Source organism: Mastigoproctus giganteus, chromosome 3 (assembly GCF_048544385.1).
Source record: "Mastigoproctus giganteus isolate SK-2022 chromosome 3, ASM4854438v1, whole genome shotgun sequence".
Classification (NCBI taxonomy): Eukaryota; Metazoa; Arthropoda; class Arachnida; order Uropygi; family Thelyphonidae; genus Mastigoproctus; species Mastigoproctus giganteus.
This window is the reverse complement of record NC_143577.1, coordinates 176,474,665-176,497,997: the sequence shown is the minus strand read 5'-3', so window position 1 is coordinate 176,497,997 and position 23,333 is coordinate 176,474,665. Positions and strand designations below refer to the sequence as shown.

The 23,333-nt window shown below is 38.0% G+C and overlaps 1 protein-coding gene across 2 annotated transcripts in view; it reads right to left on the bottom strand.

Moving 5' to 3' along the window:
• The window catches only part of LOC150088430 (pleckstrin homology domain-containing family H member 1-like), a 227,776-nt gene that overhangs the window by 54,841 nt on the left and 149,602 nt on the right, over positions 1-23,333 (bottom strand). For both annotated transcript variants that reach the window (XM_090369506.1, XM_090369507.1), the window contains 14 exons: positions 22,156-22,225; positions 21,983-22,071; positions 21,434-21,514; positions 19,755-19,928; positions 18,518-18,623; positions 16,982-17,094; positions 8,924-9,097; positions 7,271-7,506; positions 6,935-7,112; positions 4,713-4,868; positions 4,507-4,604; positions 3,194-3,335; positions 2,341-2,468; positions 1,580-1,709 (listed from right to left, as the gene is read on the bottom strand). In XM_090369506.1, coding sequence (XP_090225632.1) covers positions 1,580-1,709; positions 2,341-2,468; positions 3,194-3,335; positions 4,507-4,604; positions 4,713-4,868; positions 6,935-7,112; positions 7,271-7,506; positions 8,924-9,097; positions 16,982-17,094; positions 18,518-18,623; positions 19,755-19,928; positions 21,434-21,514; positions 21,983-22,071; positions 22,156-22,225 — 1,875 coding nt within the window. The remainder of the gene's footprint in view (positions 1-1,579; positions 1,710-2,340; positions 2,469-3,193; positions 3,336-4,506; positions 4,605-4,712; positions 4,869-6,934; positions 7,113-7,270; positions 7,507-8,923; positions 9,098-16,981; positions 17,095-18,517; positions 18,624-19,754; positions 19,929-21,433; positions 21,515-21,982; positions 22,072-22,155; positions 22,226-23,333) is intronic.

The window sequence follows — 23,333 nt, the reverse complement described above, 5'->3', positions numbered from 1 at the left end:
CACAACATTGCTGAATGAAGTCGGTCTCAGGCGAGGGTAGCAAGGTTTTTCATCCCGGAAATCGACCAAAGAACACACGCCATTTTGATTTAGGTATAGGTGAAACAACTGTAAAAGACTTTAAAAAATAATGAAAAATCTAGAAGGATTTTCACTGTTTGTTTCACAAGAGTAGTTAAGTTCTCGCTCTCTTTAAAGAAACCAAAATTAGAGGAACTCCAATCATCAGACTCAAAAGTAGCATCAAAGAAAAGGCCTTGGTCTTATATCAAATGAAGGATGATATAGAAAGTTGTACAACAAGTGACGCATAGCTTGGACATTAAAAATATGTAATGACATTCATTTATTGAGTATTAGTCCGGAGAGACCATCCCAGCTGATCAAAATTTTACAGAAGATTTAAAATTATTTATCAACATAGAAAAAATTATTGGAGAACAACTTTACAATATGGATGAAATAGGTCTAAATTATAAGATGTTATCTACAAAACGATGGCAAAAAAAGCGGAGGCTGTAGCACCAGGATACAAAAAAGATCAAAGAGAGAGAGAGAGAGAGAATGTAACTGGAACTCACCAATTGCTGCATTTTGTTGTTGGTAAGTCAACTTAATCTTAGAACTTTTAAAAAATGTAAACTGTTCAACTTTATCAGTTTACTCCCACTCAAAAAGGTCAGCAGAGAATGGAGTCTACATTATTCAAAGAATTGTTTTTATGAATTTACCTTATGTGGAGCAATACTTGAAGATGATAAACTTTCCTGAAAAGGCCATTCTTTTTAGATAACATTCCTTCATATCCCAATTGTGAGGAACCTAAAGAGGTCAGGTGTTTTACTATCGAATAACATCCCTTATTCTATGAATCAAGAAGTGCTAGATTGTTTAAAGAGACGACGTAGGCGTAAGGTTTTGAGTTGGATTTTAGAAGGAAAAGCCAATACATAGGACTTAGATAATATTTTAAAGTTGTCAAAGACCTGTTTACAATACAACACTAGAATGGAATGAAATTCCAAGTTCAACTTTATTAAATCTTGGAGAAAACTTTGGTCCGATGTTGACAACGCTAATGTAAGTCCCAAACTACGATAAATCGGTGGCGATTTGTTGGAAAACGAAATTATGGACAGTGTAGAAATCATACACACAGATGCAAACAGATGAACTGAAAATGAAGTAGAGATTGAACTGAATCCTGAGCGGAAAGTTGCTCATGCAGCCACCACAAACACCTTAGGTACAATTTAAATTATATTGAACAAACAAAAGCATGGTTCAATATTTAATGATGTGATGTTTATAAAAAAAAACCAGTGGATGGATTATCCTGCAAAATATAACATTTTATCATCTGAACAGATGGAAACTACTAACTTTGAGGGATGAAAAACCATGCAATCCTCCCCCGAGACAAACCAATTCACTGTGATGAAAAAACAGCGTAGGTATCAAAATTAATGGAATCTTTATAAATATAACACCTCCCCACCCTCTGGAATTCCCCGAAGTTGGATGGGTACATGAGGTTAATTCTTTGATTATGATAACCGCATTCCTTACTGATTCTTACCTTGGCAATAAAAAGTTTGGCACCACAAAACGACCACCTGCGAGCACAGTTCAAGTAGATCCTAACACAGTCCATCACACTCCTTCCCCTGAGTCCCGCCCACTTGTCACGAATGCTGTCCAGCACATACCTGGAGAATAAAACATCGATAAATATAAATGTCTCAAATACATAAAAGAATTTGTGACTATAAATTAATATTAGAAATCTATACTATTAATTAATGATGCTAATAACAGTGGAGACTCTTTAATAACAGTTTTACTCTTGAATCTGAGTATGATCTACTAATGTACATGATCTACTCACCTGTTGTTATATTATAACGTTGTACGTGGGTTGGCATAACCGCCAAGTGGATTCATTATATCAATTCAATAAGGGACCGTTGCATCATTATAATACTTGATTTGATTGTAGTTTTAGGGATCACGTGCCTTATGAATATTTTATTTAGGTTAATGCAGCGTTTGCATCGATATATTCGAATAAAACTATTTTTCTTTTCCACCGTATGAAAAACAAATTAAAGAATGTATTAAGATGTTTCTTCCATGCATTCAATCTTGTTCCGGTCTGAAAGACAGGTGAAATAAGCTGCTCATAACCATTTTTCCACCATAATTCTGTAAACGACTGTATGCATATTTGCATATTAACTAATTAATCGCAAGGCATTGCATCTTAGAAACCGTAAATTTCATGGGGGGGGCCCTCAAAGCTAGCGTACTCTATTTTACTCTTATAAGAACAACACTTACTTTTCATCCTGGCCTTCCTTATACCTCTGTGGATAGAACTTCTCTCTGACTTGCTGCAAGTGCTGCTGGGGGGTAGTGATCCCCACACTACCACGAACCTTGTCTCCATTGTAATCACCGTATTCGATCTACAAGTAGAAGACACACTTTTAAATCACAACTTTGTATTTAAGCTAAGTTTTAATAAAACACTTCTTTTCATACTTCTTATAAACTGTGTATAAGATAATATCGAAAGCACTTTCGGTTGATTACATCTTTTAGAATCTTTTTAATTTGATTATCTCCTATTCAGGAGAATTACCTCCTGGATAGGAGATAATTCGCCTGAATCTTAAGCAAACTTAATGAAAAATCATTTATATAAAGATTAAACAAAAGCGGTCCCAGAGAAGAACCTCGAGGGACTCCTCAATGTATTGTATTGAATGAGAAGTATAGCGATTAATTGTTACCACTACTGCTGGTTCCGCATGTAAATGGAACAACAGTTGATTGAGTTATTCAAAGATATAATCTAATAAATTTAACCATCAAAATATGAGCGACAGATTCTAAAACATTCTCTATCATTAATTGTCTTCATGTTCGTCCGTCCATCCGCATGTAACAACTGAACCCTTATTGGATATTTATAGAGCCATTCCAAATTTATCGGACCAATAGAAATCTTAAAGTTATTTCTTTGTTTATCTGTTCGCATATAATATAACTCATTAAAATAAAGCAAAAGCTTTGTAGTTCGGAACTGCTAGGCTGTTTGTAAGCCCTTTCTTGGGTTTTGTGCTTTCTTCCCTACAGTATTTCCTTTATTTTAAAGAATCCATAATAAATCGTTATTCAACACACTTACCTGACCCATCAATGCTGCTAATTCTAAAGCAAGTTCCCTGCTAAGAGGAAACCTTCCATGGACTATGTCTTCGTTGATCTGATAAGCAGTCAAAAGACGCTCTTTGTCCGTTTCTGCCTTCAGCAACTGTCTAAAACACAACCTGTGTGAAGAAAGTATACTGCACTCGGTATGTGAATATACATATAAATCTTAAGTGTATTGTAATAAATGGTTTCCATTGTTAATAGTGAGATTTGAATTCTAGAGAGGGAGATTTGAATTCGGCCTAAAATAGCATATTGATTTTTATTATATGGACGTAGTATCAGAGATAATATTGAGGAATATAATTTACGATACATCACAAATAGTACCTATAGAATACATGCAATTACAGATACAGTGTGCTGTTGATTAGTAGCCTTAGTTGCAGTCAAGTGGGCTTGAACTATGGTCAACCCAAACATGTGTGCTACTGGACTACGTTTTAAGTATTTACCAGGACTCTTAAAATGTTTCTTAAGAATTTCTAATCTCCTTTTTTAGTTTTCTTGCTCTGGAATCTTGAATGGCGAGGTCCGTTCTTATATTATAAAAATTAACAGCAGAATAAACAGATCTACCATAGTTGAAGTAAAGCTCTTAAAATCCCTTCGGTTATAAAAAGTATTATAAATTGTAGATCCTTACCCAATTAAAGACCTCTGTAATTTTTTTGCTAAATAAGGTCGATCTTCCAATCAGCACTGGACCAGCGTGGCAGATTATGGTCCATTTCCCTCAACATGAATTGTTGAGGAGACTTCCATCCAGCAGTGGATTGATAATGGCTGCTGCTACCCAATTACTTGCTTGTTTCTGATTATTAAACACATTACTCCATCTGTTGATAAGTGAAACTGAGAAACAGTAGGAATCAAAGACATTATTTAAGAATTAGCTAAAAATGGTACTCTGAGTAGATGAAGTTGGTCCTTTAAGGACCAATTGGTATCGTTATGAGAAAATCAATGATTTTTGGAACATCAAGATTGCATATCCACTGGAAAATGTCTTGGGGGGGGGAATACTTGAGAAATAACCTCTGAATGCATTGATAAGGTGACTATTAATACTACGTTGTCTAAAGGAGTAAGTTTAATCCAAAGAAGTGGAATCCTCTCCTTAATTTTTGAAAATGCGTCATAAGTGTCAGAAGAATTCAATAAAAGTTAAAAACTGCGAGTTTTCAACTTTATAAATGTCTTTAAAATTAAACTAAATCTTATTTCAGATAGGATACTCGAATAATAATACAATGACCCTTTTGCGGATCTGTTATGACAACTTACCTATTTTTATAAGTGAGTTTTACCACTCGGGTGCTTTCAAACTTTCCCAAGTGCTTTTCTCTCAAAGCTTGTTCCCATTTTGATATCACATCGCAGAGCTGGAAATATAAAGTTTAGGCTTTAAAACAAACGCTTTAGAACAACAGAAATAAAAAATAAATTTTATTCATTTAGCTTTTATCTATTTCTTAATATCTCTTGCTCACCTTAGCAGTGTTGTGAAGACAGTGTTCCATGCCTTTGTCTATTGGATCATCGCTGAACAGGGCAAATCCGGACTGACTCGAGTCACGGATTCCTGCCTCCTCGTTAATGGTCTGAATGAACTCTTCTACGGTCGTCGACCCATCAAAGCCGACAACCTACAAAATACACGTTGTCTGACATTAGGAATGTTGTTTATTGGTATACTTTCTAACAAAATATCACAGTACAAAAAATTCAATAATTTATATTTACTAAAGGGGCAAGAATTTTTTTTAAAGCACACCAAATATATTTCTTAATTATTTTTCTATTAATGATCATTTTTATCTTGAACCTCGAAGTCTCTGGCAAACAATGCAACGAAAAGCAGTAAAAACTTCAATGTTTATATTGACAGTAGAAAGAATGGACTAAATCACATTGGGCCACGTGATGTCAATGGGTTAACTCTTGATGATCCTGCTCAGGTTGCTGACAAAATGAATAATTGCATTCACAATGAGGAATTATTTAAGGAAGTGGAGGCCAGAAATTGTAACAGGGCGCTAAATGATTTTGTGATAACTGAAAGAAAAGTCGAAGAGAAATTGTTGAAGCCAAACATAAAAAAAGGCACCTAGAGTGGATGATATCTATCCTATTATATTAAGGAAGGCAGCATAGGAGGTATGCAAACCTTTAGCCAAAATTACGAGAGCATCCTTGGATTTAGGGAAGGTCCCTGTGGACTGGAGATACGCGAATGGACCCCTCCTAAAGGGGGATCAAAGAGTGACATGAATAATTACTGACCTGTTAGTTTAACATCTATTCCAGGGAAAATAATGGAGTCGCTGTTTAAAGAGGTAATGCAGGCTCATCTGGACAGGAATGCAATTATACTGCGGTCACAGCATGAATTTGTTAACAATTAATAAATGATATTGATGAAGATATACCTTCATCAATATCATTTATTAATGATATTGATGAAGGTATATCTTTGTATCATCTACAAATTTAATGTATAAGTTTGCAGATGATACAAAGATTAGGGTGGTTAATGACAGTAATCATGGTGAGCTACTGCAACAAGATCTAGGAAAATTGGGTCGATGGGCAGAAAAATGGTAGATGAACTTTAAAATTGACAAATTCAATGTACCCATATGGTTAGCAGTAATCCCAGAGTAACTTATTAATTGTGTGGTACTACACTAAGGGTAGTGGAAAATGAAAAAGGCTTGGTGGTAATAGTCCAGTCAGATGTGAAATTCTCTGAGTAGTGCAGACAATGATATACAGAAACTTTGCTAGTAGGGATAAGGAGGTGATTATCCTTTTATATAATGCCATGATTAGGTCGCACCTTGAGTATTGTATACAGGTCATGAGGCTCCACTTTAGGAAAGATGTGCATGTGGAACGGGTGCAGACATGGGCAACCAGATTGGTGAAGGGAAAAAAAGGGTGCTATTACCAAGAAAGGCATCAGTCTGCAAATTGCAGCGTATGGAGACTAGGCACCTGCGGGGATATCTGATTGAGGTGTAAAGGCCTTGAATGGATTGAGTAAGCTGAATGTTGATGGCCTTCTTCCTCTTTCTGAGACTACACATATGAGGGCACATGAATTCCAGTTGAGAAAGGTTGGTTGCAGGATAGATGTGCGGAGGTTTCTGGAACAGGCTTCCACCTGTTGTTGTGGAAGTGGGTGGTTTGAATAAATTCAAGGAAGAACTGGGCAGACTCTTGAGAAGTTATGGATGAGTGAAGTGTGTTGCTTGTTTTTTTTTGCTGATGCTATATAAGCTTGCTTTCTTGCATCATTTGCCATTACTATCATTAATTTAGGAGGGGTGCAGTGAAGTGAAAAAAAATTACTTTTATATATTATTAGGTAATCAAGTAGTAATTAATTGGTAATAAGATAATTATAAATGAGTATATTCAGTAAAATTGTCAACTATTATTAAAAAAGGGGATAAAATTAATAAGCCTTGTAATCTAAAGGTAAATGGTCAAGCAACATTCAAAGCACAATTTAAAAAACCAAATAGTTTTTTTCCAAAAAATTGAAATCTTGGGGCTTGCTGTTACCGTGTTTAAGGGTATTTAGTGAAGTGAATTTAAACTAAGTTTGTTCACTTGCACATATTACGAATCACCCATTATGCCATTATGAACAGTGTGGTTTAGAAATATTTGATGGATGATCAAATAGTAGTTTCTTAAGATATACCTGGTAGGTTCCGTTAAGAAAGTGAACAGGAATACTGTGAGGGTGAGAGTGATGGTAGGGGTTCTTGAGCAAGATGCTGAGTACCTCCATACGGGACGGCTTGCACTCTCGATTCCCACTGATGAGTGCCCTCTCCAGAGCACGCTGACAAAAGATGGCGTATTTTCCGGCCTCAGACCTGAAATGACAAAAACAGCGAGGATCGAATTATTATTTTCGAATTGAAGTAAAGCATCGCACAGGATTTTGAAATCCAAATAAGTTATTTTTGATTAAGATAGTCAAAATGTAAAGAGGAAGGAAGTTTACTTCCGTAATCGGAGCTCATCTACTTACTTAGAATCCGCATTCCTTTGCAGATGCGTCCTGAGGTACCACAAAGTGCGATTTTTGGGAATGAAGAGCGATATGGCCAAGGCCAAGAGTTGCCACCCCTGGACAAACACAAAAGGCGGAGGATTCAGCTTGCTCTCTGGAGGGGGAGGCTTGTCGTGTGATGTGGTAGATGTGGGGGATGTTTTCTCTGATGTGTCGCACAGGAATAATGACTGAGTAGCGCAGAGGAGAAGTTGCTGAAAAAAAGAATGCAAAATTGTAATTAATGCAAACTTAATTATTTTGGAGGTATTTGAACAATATCCAGAAGGTGAGGAACTTAAAAGGATGAAAAAATTTAGCGCCGTGTATACACAACCGTGGTTAAGAAGAAATACAGAATTAACCACACCACTGCGAAATACAGTAATGTTCTTGGAATCTTCATTATAATATACTTATGATTGTAATAAAATACACTATAAGTAGCAATATTAAGTTGATCAGATTGTTCTATACGACCATTGATGTTAATAATAAGCAGGAAATGCAGAAATGCTTTGTCAATTTTCGTTCACAGCATTTTCTGCAGATTCTCTTAACTCAGCCAGAGTTTGAAGATTTCCTCATGACCTCGGCCTTTGAGCTAGTCCCAACCGTATTCTTCCGACGTATAAGTAGACTTCCGTTTCTTTTTATATCCATTACACTACTCGTTCAGCTGCTATCGTTGTTCTTATGATATTCTGATTTCCAAAGTCATTTGCGCAAACGCATCAAGTATTTAATTTTGTATTTCAAAATTAGCTCATTGAATGCTGTTTAAAATCATAAACTCGATTCCCGTTTGAAACTTGTAGAATGATATATGGTTTATCTTTGTAGATGCAAAACTTGAGGTCAATATCGTTAACATATTCAAGAAAGCTTGATAGTAATGTATGATAGATTGATTTCATGCCAATGTGATCTTGAAAATCCAAAGCTCCAATAAGTGCCGGGGGAAAAAAATGTATATTGAGTTATATGTGCCGGTCATTAAAGTGATATTCTAAATGGAATGCCTTAATATACAATATTTTTACCGATTAAGAGTAACCTTCTTTAGTGATGATTGATTCAACCAATAATTGTCTGTTCTGTCAGCTGGTGATTTCAATTTAATTTAATTATGATGATGACCTTCATTGATTGCTTCTGAAAATTTCGATTAAATATTAGTACTGATCCCCACCCTGACCCTTGAGAAGTCACTTTCATTTTATCTTGTATCCTTACTAATGTTCGACTTTTAGAAACCAAAATCTAGATGTGGATTTTGAAGTCCTTGATTTTAACTCCAGGTTTATGGTCCTGTAGGTCTTATTGCTTTATAATTAATATTATCAATTCTATATTTGTATGGAATTTCGATATTCGCATATTGTAAGGGCGAACATTCTATATCAGAATTAAAACTGTTGAATGAATTTCAAATTGAGAATTTCACATACTGAATTAAAAACTTTTATGGAATGCAGTATAACTTGAAAACATGTATACTATCCTAGCCTCTTGATCGTCAACAAATTATGAAGATATCGGACACATGAATATCCAGTATACTAAGACTAATCGTAAACTTAAAAGATTTAATCACAACTTGGTAAGCATACAGTTCGAATGACTTCGTACCTGAACTCCAGCCTTATGGTATGAATGACGCGATGTCTGCTTGATGAGTTGGCATAACATTTCGTTTTGGAGTTCGGGCTGGGTGAGGCACTGGTACAAGGCATTCTGGGCCAGAGCCACGTGATAGTCAATGCCCGAGGTGTCCAAGGGAACAGAGATGAAGAGTTGGATGGACTGAAAAGAAAATTATTTGTTTATAAAATGCACATCATAACCAGAAAAGATTAATCTCCAATAGTTAGAAGCAGAAACATATTGATTCAAAAACTTCTCTATTCAGAAGTTTACTATCTAAAAGGCTAAAAACTGACTACATATAAATTGGTGAAATTTTATATTTAATACAAATATGTGCAATTGCCGAAAGTTTTGTGTTAAGCCTTAAAATAGAAAGAGCATCCTGTTAGTAAATAAGGGGGATTAACATATAGCCAATAGCTGGAGGGAACTGGTATGGGAACCCCGTAATATTCTCGTTCGAGCAGTGCTGACGTCCTACAACGTGCTCCTCCAATATCTGTAATATTTCAGTGCCACAGTAACCCTATGGCTTAAGTTTAATACCTTCCGACGCGGATTTAAGTCACCAATCCAGATCTTTAAGTGATTCCGGACAGAAGATACAAGGTAAAAAGATATTTATGATTTTAATATTAGCTATATCAAAAGCCAACAGTGCTTTACGTGCCTTTTGTGTCCCGTCCCTTAATCATTAGCTTCTCTCAAGGTCGTCCGTGCGAGCTTCCCCTCACTGCGTGGGCTGTTTGTTTTGAAGCTGAAAGAACCCCCACTCTTCGTCCTTGGGAGTCCCGACCTAACAGAGTGAATTCCTTACTAGAATTATCAACCATTCACTAACTAACAGCCCTATTCGGCAACATGAAAAAAGTGGCAAAGCGCCTATCGGGCATAAACACCACAGTGATCCCACAATGCAACCACCGCGACATACCCGAAAGTAAGGGTAAGGCCGCCCAAGAAAACAAATCTTCCGATAGCCACGATTTTTCAAGGGCATCTCCCCGCAAGAGCGAAGTCTCGGAATGCACAATCAATCGTATGAAACACACGAGAATGAGTCGCAAACTCAAATCTGTCCGCAGCGAAACCAAATCAAAACGCAAGATTGCAATAACCCCCCAACTCCTGAAAGAAAACAACTTGGATTGTAGTAGTCAAACCAAAAATATTAAAGCAGCACCGACAGCGAACAGCAGAACGTCAGCCACACCCAAACTACCCAGCTTAATGACGATACGGAAAGAAATAACACTGCTAAAAACTCATGTAGCAAAGAAGGAAAAAGAATTCGCGGGACAGATTTTGAAGGTGCAGGAGGATGATTGGAAAAGAAAAACAATAGCAATCGAGGAAGCATCTACAAAATTGTGTGAAGTCCTCGGGACAATCGCTCGCACCCTTCAGGAAATAAGTGCTGAACGGTGTCTTTGCACTAATGACCGCTGCATAGTCACAAAACGGGATGCAGCCACGCAAACGACACCCCTTGAGTCTGCCGAACTGCTTACACAAAAAGAAGATGCACAATAAGAATCCCTTTAGGGTGGCTAAAGAAAATGAAAGCGCCCTTGAAACTCTTCTAATCAAATCAGATTACTGCAAGTTCCTTAAATCACTTGAGAATCGGGATCAGAAGAAGAAAAGCGACAAACGTCCACAGGAAGTAAACAAAACCACCGGTGTAGTGAACCACACTAATAAGTTGACTCTGTTTCACGAAAGAAATGATCATATTGTACCACACGACAGACATGACCAAGCTACTGAACCGAGAATCGCTGACCAGAGATGTGTTTCGAGAAGCAAGAGCCCCGCCCCATTTTCTCCCCCACTAGAAGGCAACCAAAGAATTCCAACAACATTAGTCAACAAGCGATTATCAAAGACTCACCCTAGTAAACAGACGCTCGCAGAGAAATATGACATCTCTGTCGCTTTGCCCAGAACCAAGATATTTGTCTCCCGGTTTGGACCCTCAACAAGCCCCGATTCCATAAAGAGAATGTTTCTTGTGGAACACAATGTCCGCATCGAAGTAAAACAGCTTAAAACTAGGCAAACTGGCTACGCCTCATTTCTAGTAAGATGTTCACCCACTGCCTACGAAAAAGTTCTGGATCCCGACTTCTGGCCTCCAGGCATACTTATCAGACCTTTCTCGGACGAAAAAAGGCCATCCCCTCAGCAATCCCTGCTTACTCGTCCTCTACAATAGCAATCATCTATTCCAAAAAACCTCCATACATGCCACACAATCAGGGTCTTCTCGCAAAATGTGCGCAGCATTGTTAACAAATTGGCCCCTCTGCAATCTCTCCTCCTGCTCGACGAATATGATTTCATCTGTATCCAGGAAACTTGGCTTAACCATGGAAGACAACTCACCCACTTGGCCACTCCTCACCATTACAAAAATGTTTGCAACGGCAGGGACCTCAAACGTGGAGGTGGCGTCTCCATCATTTACAAAGACATCCATCACCTTGTGTATGCACAACTCAGCGACTCCCCTGCATTTGAAGCCATTTCTGCAATTTTTACAGTTAAAGAAGTGAGAACTCAAGTTGTAGCGGTATATTTACCTCCTGACCATAATCCCGACACAAGGGATGAGCTAACTACCTGGATTATAACCCACCTCAAGCCTCACATGCTCACCTTTGTTTTAGGAGATTTCAACATGCCTTCCCCAAGACAAGAAGCTGCTTTGAAGGACGTCGTACACTCCTTCTCATCTCTAGGCCTTAGACTAACCCATACGCAACCTACAAGACGACATCAAAACCTAGACCTCTTATTTCATAACCTTGACCATCTTACTCTCACAACGCCGATTTTTAAGTTTGCATCAGATCACCTCCCAATTTCCTTTGATAGTGAATGTCTATGTTCTCCCCGACAACTTGAACAGCATGACCATAAAGAATCCCAACTCAAGATCTTCTCATTAAAATATATGCAACCTCAAATCATCCTACAAAGACTAAAAGCTACAGACTGGAAAAAAATTGCTGCTAGCCATCCTGATCAAACGCTTACCAATTTAGCAAACTTGTTAAAAGACATCGCCTGTGAAGGGGCCTCCAAATCTGTACGCCTGTCTCCCAGGAACAAGAACTGGTTTACCAGCGACGCAAAACTCGCCTTCATCATGAAACAGAAACTATACAGGAAATGGCAAAAAACACGGGATCTAGCCGACTACCAACTCTATAAAAAACATCGGGCACGCTTCCTACGCATTCGGAGGAAGGCGCAGAATGACTGGATTGCACACAGAATGAAACTTGGGAAAAGAATCTTCACCAACAAGAATCAACAGTCCCCCATGTCCACTGACACCTTCCTTGCATGGGCTAACTCGCTCGCAACTAAGCCCCTATCTGCCCCAAACCCCTTTATTCGGGTTAATCCACCAGCTAACCAGACATCACTGGATAAAATAGCCATCACAAAGGAACGCCTTACTGAGGTCATCAACAGTCTTCCCAACAAGTCTACCACTGGCCCGGATGGATTCCCTATTTTCATGGTTAAACTGTGCAGTGTATATATCATTGATCTCTTGCTTGATGCATTCAATTCCGTCCTCGTAACAGGAGTTTACCCTGCTATATGGAACACATATTATGTTTCTCCAGTTCCAAAAAAGTCTAACCCAAAATTGCCTAATGACTACAGACCAATTTCTGTAGGATGCACTTTTCTCAAAATCTTGGAAAGAGCCATACTTCCTGCTCTCATCCATCACATGTTCGGCCACAAACCTCCATACCTCCATAGTGTACTACCTGGACGTTCCACGATCACCAACCTCTTGGACACACTGTTCAGAATTGAAAGTACCTTAAGCAACAAAGAGCAACTGGATATTGTGTTTCTCGACATTAAGGCGGCCTTTGACAATCTGTCCACCCATGCATTATGTACCATACTGTGCAACTATTTCAAAATCTCTGGCAACATCTTAGTTCTCCTTAGGAAACTCCTTCAGTCCAGGATCCTATGGATCAGAAATCAAAACCATAATCACCACATTCTCTGCTCCAGAGGGCTCCCCCAAGGGGGCGTTCTCTCTGCCGCCCTCTTCGCCGCATCTTTAGAACCCTTCCTATCAAACCGTACTAATTTTACCACCTACGCAGATGATATTAAGTTCTTCGTCATCACAAAATGCCCCCAGTCTCTCCAGTCTATTACTGTGAGCTCCAACCGACAGCTACATGAACTGGAAAACTACCTTCATGCGATTGGGCTCTCCATTAATAAAGAGAAAACTGCACAACTCTCTATTACTAAGAAGAAAAATACCAACGAGGTGGACATCATTATTGCGAATTCTCCAGTTAAAAAAGTCACCCAACATAAAGATTTGGGTATCATCTGGGACAAAGACCTCACCTTCTTGCCTCACTTTAATGCCACTCGAACGAAAACATATTCGGCTTTATGGGCAGTAAAACAAGAGATCTCCAACTTCCATAACCCGGACCTTATCATCAAATACATTCTTCGTTGTATTTTCCCAATTCCATTATATGCCTCGACTATATGGTCCTCAGCACCCTCATCATACCAAGCCAGGTTCCTCTCCCTGGAATTCTGGATCTTGAAATGGCTAAATAGGGTTGCTGGGCTAACACCTACAATCTCAAAATCTGTTCTGGTCACCAATCTTAATACGCTTCCTTGGAGGTATCACATCATCTCTAGGAACCTTCTTACCCTCTCTCAGCTTCTATCCGGAAAACTGAAGTCACCCGATATTTGGGATATCATCGCCAGACCGTCCGACAGTAGAAGATGCCAGTCCAACACCTCCCCATACAGGTCGAAGCTGCGTAGCATGTCCTCCTTGGACAACATGTTTCCACACAACTCCTTCCAAATATTTAACAGATTAGCCATAGACGCTGAGAAACTTTGCAAGGACAGAACCTACAGATCTTCCATTCTTGCAGACATGTATGCCTTAGTCAAGCTCTAGGTGGACTCTCTGTGATACCGCAATATCCATTCTTCGATGTATCCGGATGCACTTTTATTTGTTGTAACTATGTTTTTGTACTTGTTGTTGTAACTTTATGTTTTTGTATTTCTTATAACTTTATGTTTTTGTATCTTCACCAGTGGCTGTTTAAGGCCGTATATTGTATCTGGCTCTGTATGCAATGCATATGTCTGTATTTTATGTTTTTTTTCTCTGTATATAACTCATGTCCTCTAGCTGCATAGCTGTAAAAGGACAGTTCTTCGGAAATAAATTGATATTAATAATAGCATCCACTCAATCATATTAGCTTAACCTCTATGTTAACAGCCTATTACAGTGGTATTCTGATCGCTGTTTTTCAGCAATGTGTGACGCCTGCCTTCACTAGAGAAACCTCTGTGGGTATTTCACACTGTGGCCGAGTTATTCAGTCTCAGGGGCGAAGGTTGCACAGTTTTTCATCCAAAAAAAAAGAAAGAAAACCGACAATCGATTGGTTTGCGTTAATCACCAAGACGGTTAAGGCCATGGGTTGTCAAGTAGGGCTTACAATACCGGAATCCCGGTAATTTTTTTACCGATATCCAAATACCGGTATTGATACAAAAATACCGGTTTTTCGGTACTAATTTAAAAGAGAAAAAAGCTTATAATCTAATCACATAAAGGTTATAAAATCATCTTTATGTGATTATGACGTGCTTATCTCTAGTAGCAAATGTTCGATAAATCATCGATAGGACACCATGCAACATTGCAACCTGTCCACAATTCTCGGACAACTTTGTCTCACCGTATCGCAAGTTCCGTTCCTCCACTACTGACTTCAGTTCAACTCCACCAAGTGTATAAGTTATTTTGGGATTGTTGTTGCCCAGATGTAAGACCTTGCATTTTGCTGAATTAAAGCATATAGCTGCCACTTTTCTGTCCATCCCGGAAGTCTATCTAGGGTACTCTGAAGAAGCTCTGCTTGGCGGCGATCATCAACTACTCTACTGATCTTTACATCATCTGCAGGTTTAGACATCACACCCTTCATAGATATCATTTAAGATAATCAAAAACAACAGTGGTCCCAATAATGATCCTTGGGGAATCCCGCTTCTTACATTAACCCAATCGGAGAAATAACCATTTATCACAACCCTCCCTGCCTGGTGCCCTCAAGCCATCCATCTAAGGATTTTCCCTATGATTCCAGCCTGCTCCAACTTATAAAGTAACCGCTCATGTGGGACTGAGTCAAATGCTTTGCTGATATCTAAATAAACAATGTCGTAATTATTCTCTAAATCCAGCTCATGAGTGACCTGTCAAAATGGCTAACCAGATTTGTTAAACATTATTTTCCCTTTACAAAACCATGCTGTGTATCCTACAGAATTCCATTTCCATCTAAATGATCCAGAATTCCACCCCTGATCTTTGTCTCCATGATTTTCCCTACTAATGAAGTTAGACTGGCCGGTCGGTAATTTCTCGTTACACTCCTAAAACCGCCTTTATGTTCCAATTTACACCAATCCAACGGAATCTATCCTGAGTCCAGTGATGCTCTCATAACTAGCCTTAATGGTTCAATACACTCACTTGCCGCCTCCATTAAGATTTTAAATTAAAGTTTTCTCATTAAATCAACATCATTAATTACATTTTTTGCAACTTCACTCCCATAATTTCTCATTGACGTGAAGGGTTTATCTTCTGTAAATATCGATGCAAAGTAACTGTCTAGTTCATCTGCAACATCAGTTGGGGTATCTAATACTATCCCACGCAATTACATATGCATCCAATCTGATTTGTCCTTTTCTTCTTTGCATTTATATATGTGAAGAATTCCTTAATTGCACTCTTTGCTCTCAGACTCAGTAAAAGATACTATAGTGAAAATTATACCTCGCTTAATAAAACGTCTTTCTCCTTCAGAAAATGATGAACATAATTCAACCATGGAAGATCAACATGGAACAGAACAGCAGCGTTCCGCAAATTCTTTCCAAAATAAGAAATTTCCTGACTCCAATTAGATTTTAAAAGATGAACTTGAGTTGGAAATTAATGAAATACGTGTCTGTTCTTCGATTGGGATAAAGGAAGATTGTTGGAAAGAAAAAGGCCCCAAAGTCGACTTTTCTCAGGTCACAATACCGTAACAAGTTGTCGTATTAAATATTAGTTCTCATTGAGCTATTATGTTCTAATGGGATGTCTGACTTGCATACAAATGAGATGGAAATAACCATTGTAACGGCAGATAAGTGGTTGTTGCACTGTACTACAAATAAATCGCAAATACCTGTGTAGATCTCATACGGAAACATCTATTTATTTTTATGTAATGTTAATAGTATTAATAATGGCAAATGTGCAAGAAAGCAAGCTAATAGAGCATCAGCCAAGAGAAAAAAAAAATTCCCATTTCACCTATTTATCCCTTCCAATAGTTTGTCTAGTTCTTCCTGGAGTTTGTTCAATCTATCCACTTGCGGATGGTAGCTTGTTCCAACAATCAACCAGTCGTTGGCTAAAGGCAAAGTTCCGCATCTATTCTGCAACCATCCTTCCTCAATTTGAATTTTCTGAGCAAGAGAAAGAATCCCACCAGTACTGAGTTTGCTCAAGCCATTCAAAGCCTTAAACACTTCAATCAGATCGCCTCACAGGTGCCTACAGATGCTTTATGATGCTATGCGATAAAATGGCAACATAAGACACCTGATAGAATAATAAATGTTATGATAGGTCCATTACTTTTTAAATGTAACGAAAATAGTAATGGACCTGTCGTAGAGCACTTTGGGATCGGCCCTAAAAGGATATATTGCAAAATAAAGTTGGAATGTACTGTGTATAGGAAGAAATTGGAAATCTGACTGAAAATCCTCGAAGAATGCGCCAATCACCGAATTAAAATTTTGAATCACTCAGAAATATAGTACACAGTATATTGATTTGCTTATACTGATGTTTTTTTCCAAGTGCATGCGTTGCATCTTATTTTATAACCAACTGAAAGAATGGTCTATAAAACTCTATACCTTAAACAACTTGACGGCCTCGGCTTGGAGCTGTTCGGACGGTAAAGTTGTCAGGGACTGGGTGATGTTGTCCTTGGAAAACAGCAACGTGGGATGTCTCCATATCACACTATCTAGGTGGGAAATTGAGATATTAAAAGTGATTTTTAATAGCAGTAGTCTAAATTACAATTAAAAATTAAGATTTACCATCCTTAATAAGTATTGACCTTATCTAAGGGTCAGTATCAATAATTAGTATTAGCCATACAGAGTGAAGAAGCCATGGGCATTTTCTGCACTAGCCAAAAAGTAAATAAAACAAACTATTTCTGTGTTCTCTTCACGAAGTGAAATTCAAACAGAAATTCAAAGGTCCAGCGGACCTTTAAAATTCTCCAAGCAGTCAGCTTCAATTGCGTACGAAAGTAACTTTTACAATAATTAAAATCAAATCTTGCTGGATAAAGGAAAACTTCCTGAAATCAGATCTAATTCTTTTTCCCCATAATTTTAATTTACGACCCCCTAGTTGTATTTTCATAATTTGTAACTCATAAAATTTCACCCTCGCTGATTTTACTCTCTCCTCTCAAAGATGGACAGACGTCAATGAGATTCCCCTCGAAGGCGCCTGGTTTTCAAGCTCTGTAGCCCACATTTTCGAAGTCTTTACTCATATGGACCTCCCCCACTGCAGATCTTACCAGCGGACAGCCTGCTTTTGGACCCTTTCAACAAGCTAGAAGTCTCATTTTTGGTGCGGTTTCCATACATGAACCCAGTATTCCTGTGCGGTCTTACAACTCTTTTATAGAGTAGGACTATAACCTCCTATCTCTTAAACTATGTGTTCAATACATGATCGATAGAACAAGATGGGCCCTCCTTGCTGCTAATCTACGCTGTACGAAGAATTCCAAATACCTTTGTCCCTATCCTTTTTGAATTCCCAGAAAGTGTATAAGTTATTTTGGGGTTGCCGTTCCCCAAATGCAAGGCCTTGAATTAAAACATAGCTGCCACTTCTATGGCTGTCTTTCAAGCTTGTTCAAGTCATGCTGAAGGAGCACTGTTTGGTGCTGATCATTAACCACTTACCAATCTTCACATCATCTGCAAGGCAAATTTTAACATCACGCCCTCTGTTCCTACTTCGATATCATTTATGAAAATCAGAAACAACAACAGATGGTCCCATAACGGATCAATTGGTACTCCCACGTCTAATTTTACCCGAATCTGAAGGGTAACCATCAATCACAACCCTCTGCTTCCTACCCTGCAACCACCCTCTGATCAAACTTAGAATCCGTGATCCCAACGTGTTCCAGCTTATGCAGTAACTTCTAATGATGGATTGAGGATGATGAATATAACATGAGGATGGGAAGATAACACGTAGTACAGTAAGTTTTCTTGAACTTGGCAGTTTTACAAAATAAAAACTTAGTGAAATGTCTAGTTGCTTTATGTAACAGTAACATAATAAAAGCACAATTTTTAAAAGAAAATAAAGGCAGCCTTTTGTGGTATATGTTCAGAAGTGGTACTTACTCTCGTCTCCATCGACTTCCATAAGCCTAGCTATCAGTTGTTCATACTGGGTACCTGCTAAGTTATCGCCACACGATACGACAGTCAGGTGGTACAGCCATGCATCCTATGGGAGAAAAGACCACCCGTAGTAAGTCAGGAATGATCTAATTACATCTGTAAAACTTATCTGCAAATTATTCAATGTATAATTCATAATAAGAGTGATAAGAAACCTAATTATAAATATTATCGTTATAAAATAATATTAAAATAACCCCACATTCTCCATGTGAACGTAAGTGTCTTTTAACCTTGGCATTTGATATCGTGATAGAATACCACAGACTTAAACTTCCTCTTCCCAGATTCTGAAAAGCTGTGAAATTACCCCAAATTCTCATTATGCAGGTGCAGTGATTCTGAAAATTAAATCTACGCTGTGGTTACTTCTTTCTGTATATTGGTGGGGGTTAGAACTCGCAGCATGGGACTAAATATCTAATTACAGTAGTTTTAAGATATCCAGCGGAAAAAATATTCAAGGTACTGGCAGGATTTCCATTCGAAACTTTCTGATATTACTCAAATAGAGGACGAATCAAATGAAAACGGTAACTTGACTGAAGAATGGGAGGCAGATCTCTGATATGAAGGTGTGATCCACCCATCGCTGATGCCCAACTGTCTGGCAACATCATTCGTGTACACCAATCGGTCCTGATGACTTTGTCTGCCTGCACCTTATTCCCATTCCTAAAATTGTGAAGAAGCTCAAAATAAGATTAAATAAATAAATCTGCAACCATTATCAATCTACTGCAGGATGGAGGCCTTCTAAACAAGTTACGTTGAGGGAATGGACCATAATCTGCGACGCTGGTCCAGTGAGGGTTGGCCGATCGACCGTATTTAGCAGTCAGGGGCTTAAACCCTAGTCTACTAAAAGAGCGTGTGTTATTGAACTCTCGCTCCTGACCATTCTACGGGGCTACGGGGGCCCTAAATAAGATTATAAATAGATAAAAAAAAAAAAAAAGAAGACTAGGAAGTAGATCAGTTGTGTGGAAACTTTTCCCCTCAGGGAATGTTTCAACTCAAGCCTTATCATTTTCGATTTGTATCTAACTTCTCTATTGAGCAGATGTTGATGTATATGTTGTCCCTTCCTCAGAATGACGTGTATATTAAACCAGAACTGCCCTCTCATACTCGCACACTCACGTTATGTATATGGTTGCTAAATGACAGGTCTTACCATTTCTTGTTTACCGGCCATAATGAGGTATGTTGGACCTTGCTGGTTGGGGAAAATCCCTACTGTATATTCTGACTTGGACATGGCATCATCCTGATCCTCTTCATCACTATCAGACACGTGTAATACTTCTTCCACTCTGGCATCTCGCATGTTAATCTGCCCTAAAGGTTTCTAGGAAAAAAAAAGAGATTATTTTAGTATCATACAAATACAGTATATTTGCTAAAAAGGGCATGTATACTTTAAAAACGTTCAAGCTATTCATATAAATTCAAATATACTCAGATTTAGGGCTAAAAGGCCAGAAATAGGAGATCATTTAAGTATATTAACCACGAGTTTCCCTCCCTCCTGTGGTAAACTGTTTCAAAGTATTAAACAAAATTAACATTCGAGATAAAGTTTTTCTGTAGCTTCTTTAGAACATTAGGCCTACCCAGATTGCCATCTACTTGTAAAAACGATTCCATCAAACTCAATTGGAATATTATTTCTTCCTGATAAAGCAGGTTAAAACTTTGTAGATAAGTAAGAGATACAGAGAGAGACATTCTGCAATTACTTGAATGGCAGGTGTGCCAACTCTCTTAAATGCTCTCGTGAAGACCAATGGGGAGCATTTCTAAAGAGATTCATGTTTAGATTGAAAGGGCTGTATGTAGAATCAGTGATCGATACAGAGTTCTAAGCGTTTTATGATTCGGTCCCCATTCTTGTTTGCTGATGCATGTTGGATTTAACGGGAGAGATCTATTTTCAGAAAGTATACCTTTAAAAACATTATTTTGGTTTATGACATAATGGAAGACCATTTAAGAAGATGCTCCAAGATCTTAGATGGATGCAGATGACCTTACCTGCATGTGCAAGAGAACGACAGTTGTTGAAGCATCTTTTCGCCCCCAGAAAAACCTGGTAGGTGTTTCGGGGAGTAGCCACAAAAACCTACCAGGAAACTGCTTCAATCTTAGAAGTGACAGTAGCCATCCTGTTGAAAAAATAGTTCTTGATTATATTATAGAGTTGCAAAGAGTAATTTGCTTCTTTAAGATAATTAATCACAGCTACTGACAGAGAGGAACTCTGTGTCAACATCACTGTGCTACGGGACTTGGTTATTTATAGAGATATTTGCAGATTATTACATTTATACGCGTTCCTCTTTTGAGGCTGTTTAACCCTGTTGAGCAAATGGTAAGAAATACATAAGTCAAGTAACAGCTGCTGGGATGAATCATGACCATTAGAAGACTAGAATTGATCCCTGGAATTGCGACGAGGTTACAATAGTCCGGAGTTAAAGGATAAAGGCTTTTTTTTAGAGGTTGGTGTGTTTTTCTTGAGTAAGAGTAAGCCAATCTTTCAGATGCTACAACTGATAACTCTTTATTAACCCGTTGTTCACTTAATGATTTAGTTCTCTGAGATCTAAAAGCATTTTCAGAAAAGTAAGGCAAAAATTAAAAACAAGAACTAGATTCCTTCCCAATCTCACAAACTGCCCCTTTCTATTGCGGTAGGATTTACTCTGTACTTAGGGGAGAGGAAAGAATATAACTTCATATTAACAGAACATACACTCAATAATGCTATTGCTTAATATATATTTTTTTCCAATTTATTCCACAATATACTCACAGTTAGCATTCACGTGATGTTTATTAATTTATTCTTACCGGTTCATTCGGAGTTTTAAAATAAAGGAACATTCGCCCCATCAGAACACACCAGCATTTCCTCGAGTGTCCATGCTTGACCTGTCAAAGTTTAAAACATATAAGAAGCATTAACAAAAGAATCCGAACAGAAGTAACTAATGACTAGTAGTAATTGGCTTTTACCAGTACACAGTTAATAAGAGCAACATGCACACACAGTTAATCTACTGAAGATCTAATAAAAGAATGCTGGATACTGACAGAAACACGACCATGACCAAAGTCAATATTTTCAACATATCACGCGATGCTTGTTTGGTGTCTCCTGGGATATCACTCCAAATTAGCATCTGTAAATGTTTTTCTACTGCTAACCAGCTGCTGAAAAGCTGGGACGAATAAATGTTTCACCATACTCTATCGCTAATTAATTTTATACCTCGTGCTTGCTGGCTCTAGTTTAGGGGAGAAACCATGGCAACAAAACACTAGACAAGTTGAGTTTGAAAGTACAATTTCTCATGCGTCACGAAATTTATTCCCAAATGTAATGAAGGCCAGTCTTACCTTCGTGAGCCATCCTTGTATAGTTGGCTTATTCTCTTCTTTGCTGAGAGCTAAATGCGCAGTAGTTCTCCTTATGACATTCTGAAGTACTGAAAAATATCAAAACGTATCAAATCATGTTATTGGCTAAGTAAAATTCAGTGTGGTAATATTCTAATTGGAATATATCTTACCTCTGATCCATTCCTCCATTGTAGTGTTCGAGTCCGCTGTCAGGTAGTAAGTTCTTTTGCTGGTACAAATCTGAAATATCGCAATCAGCCTGAATTACACACATATTCATCAAATTTTAATTAATATACAATAAGATTCACTTTCAGAACAGTGATTAACTGAAAATGGTCAACGTAGCTTCTTCAAAACAAAAGGCAGTTTCATGGAATTGGACAGTAATTCTGAAGAAAGGCCAAATATCGGATTCTCATCTGCACTCTGCTGTAAACAAATACCATAGTCTCTGTGTCCTTTGTCCATAGATGCCTTGTTTTCAGTGAAGAAGCTACTTGAACAGAAAAAGTCTAGCACTACAGCATTTGCGTGGGGGCATTGAAACTTCTTAAGCCATCGAGCATGACCCGGACTTCCTGTAAAATAAATGTTTTGTCATTTTTCGTTAGAAAAGTTATGGTCCTTTCTTTTCAGTGGAAAAGATAATCAATAGGAACGTTTGGCTGGATGGAATAAATGAAGTTGTGACTCAACTTCGTGAAGATTCCGCTGATTTCATCTTTCAGCAAGATGATGAACCTTCTCGCTTTGGTAAAAGATGCGATGTTTTGTGCCATCACTCCATTTAGTATTATTAAACTGAAACGTAAGGTCACTGAGACAGTTATCAATTACCACAGACGTATTGGCCAATTTTCGTTTCAATGACATTTGACACTTCTTTTTTTCTGTACATGTCGCAACTACCCCAACCTGCCTTTTAACAGTTTTGCTATAACAGGAACAGACCTCGACTTGGATCTAAAATACCCATTCTATATTATATCCTTATATAATTTAGAATATGTATTTAACAACCAATAATTCCTTTGAATATCACCATCTATTTTTTAAGCAATAATTTGCACCGGATCGCAGGAGACAGTTTCCGTATCGATTGATAAATTTAAATCTCACTATATCCGTTCATCGAGCAGTGTTCCACTAGGATGCCTCCTCTATACAAATCTATTTCTGTTTTTTTCATCCTCATGCGTTTTACCATCTCAATGCACAACTCCCTTAAGTATCCGAATTACTCTCTTTGCTCTGCTATATAATCTTCATTTCTTATCAAAATATCCTCCTCTTTTGTTATCTCTAACATTCCATATTCTTCAGCGATTCTACTAATTATCTAAAG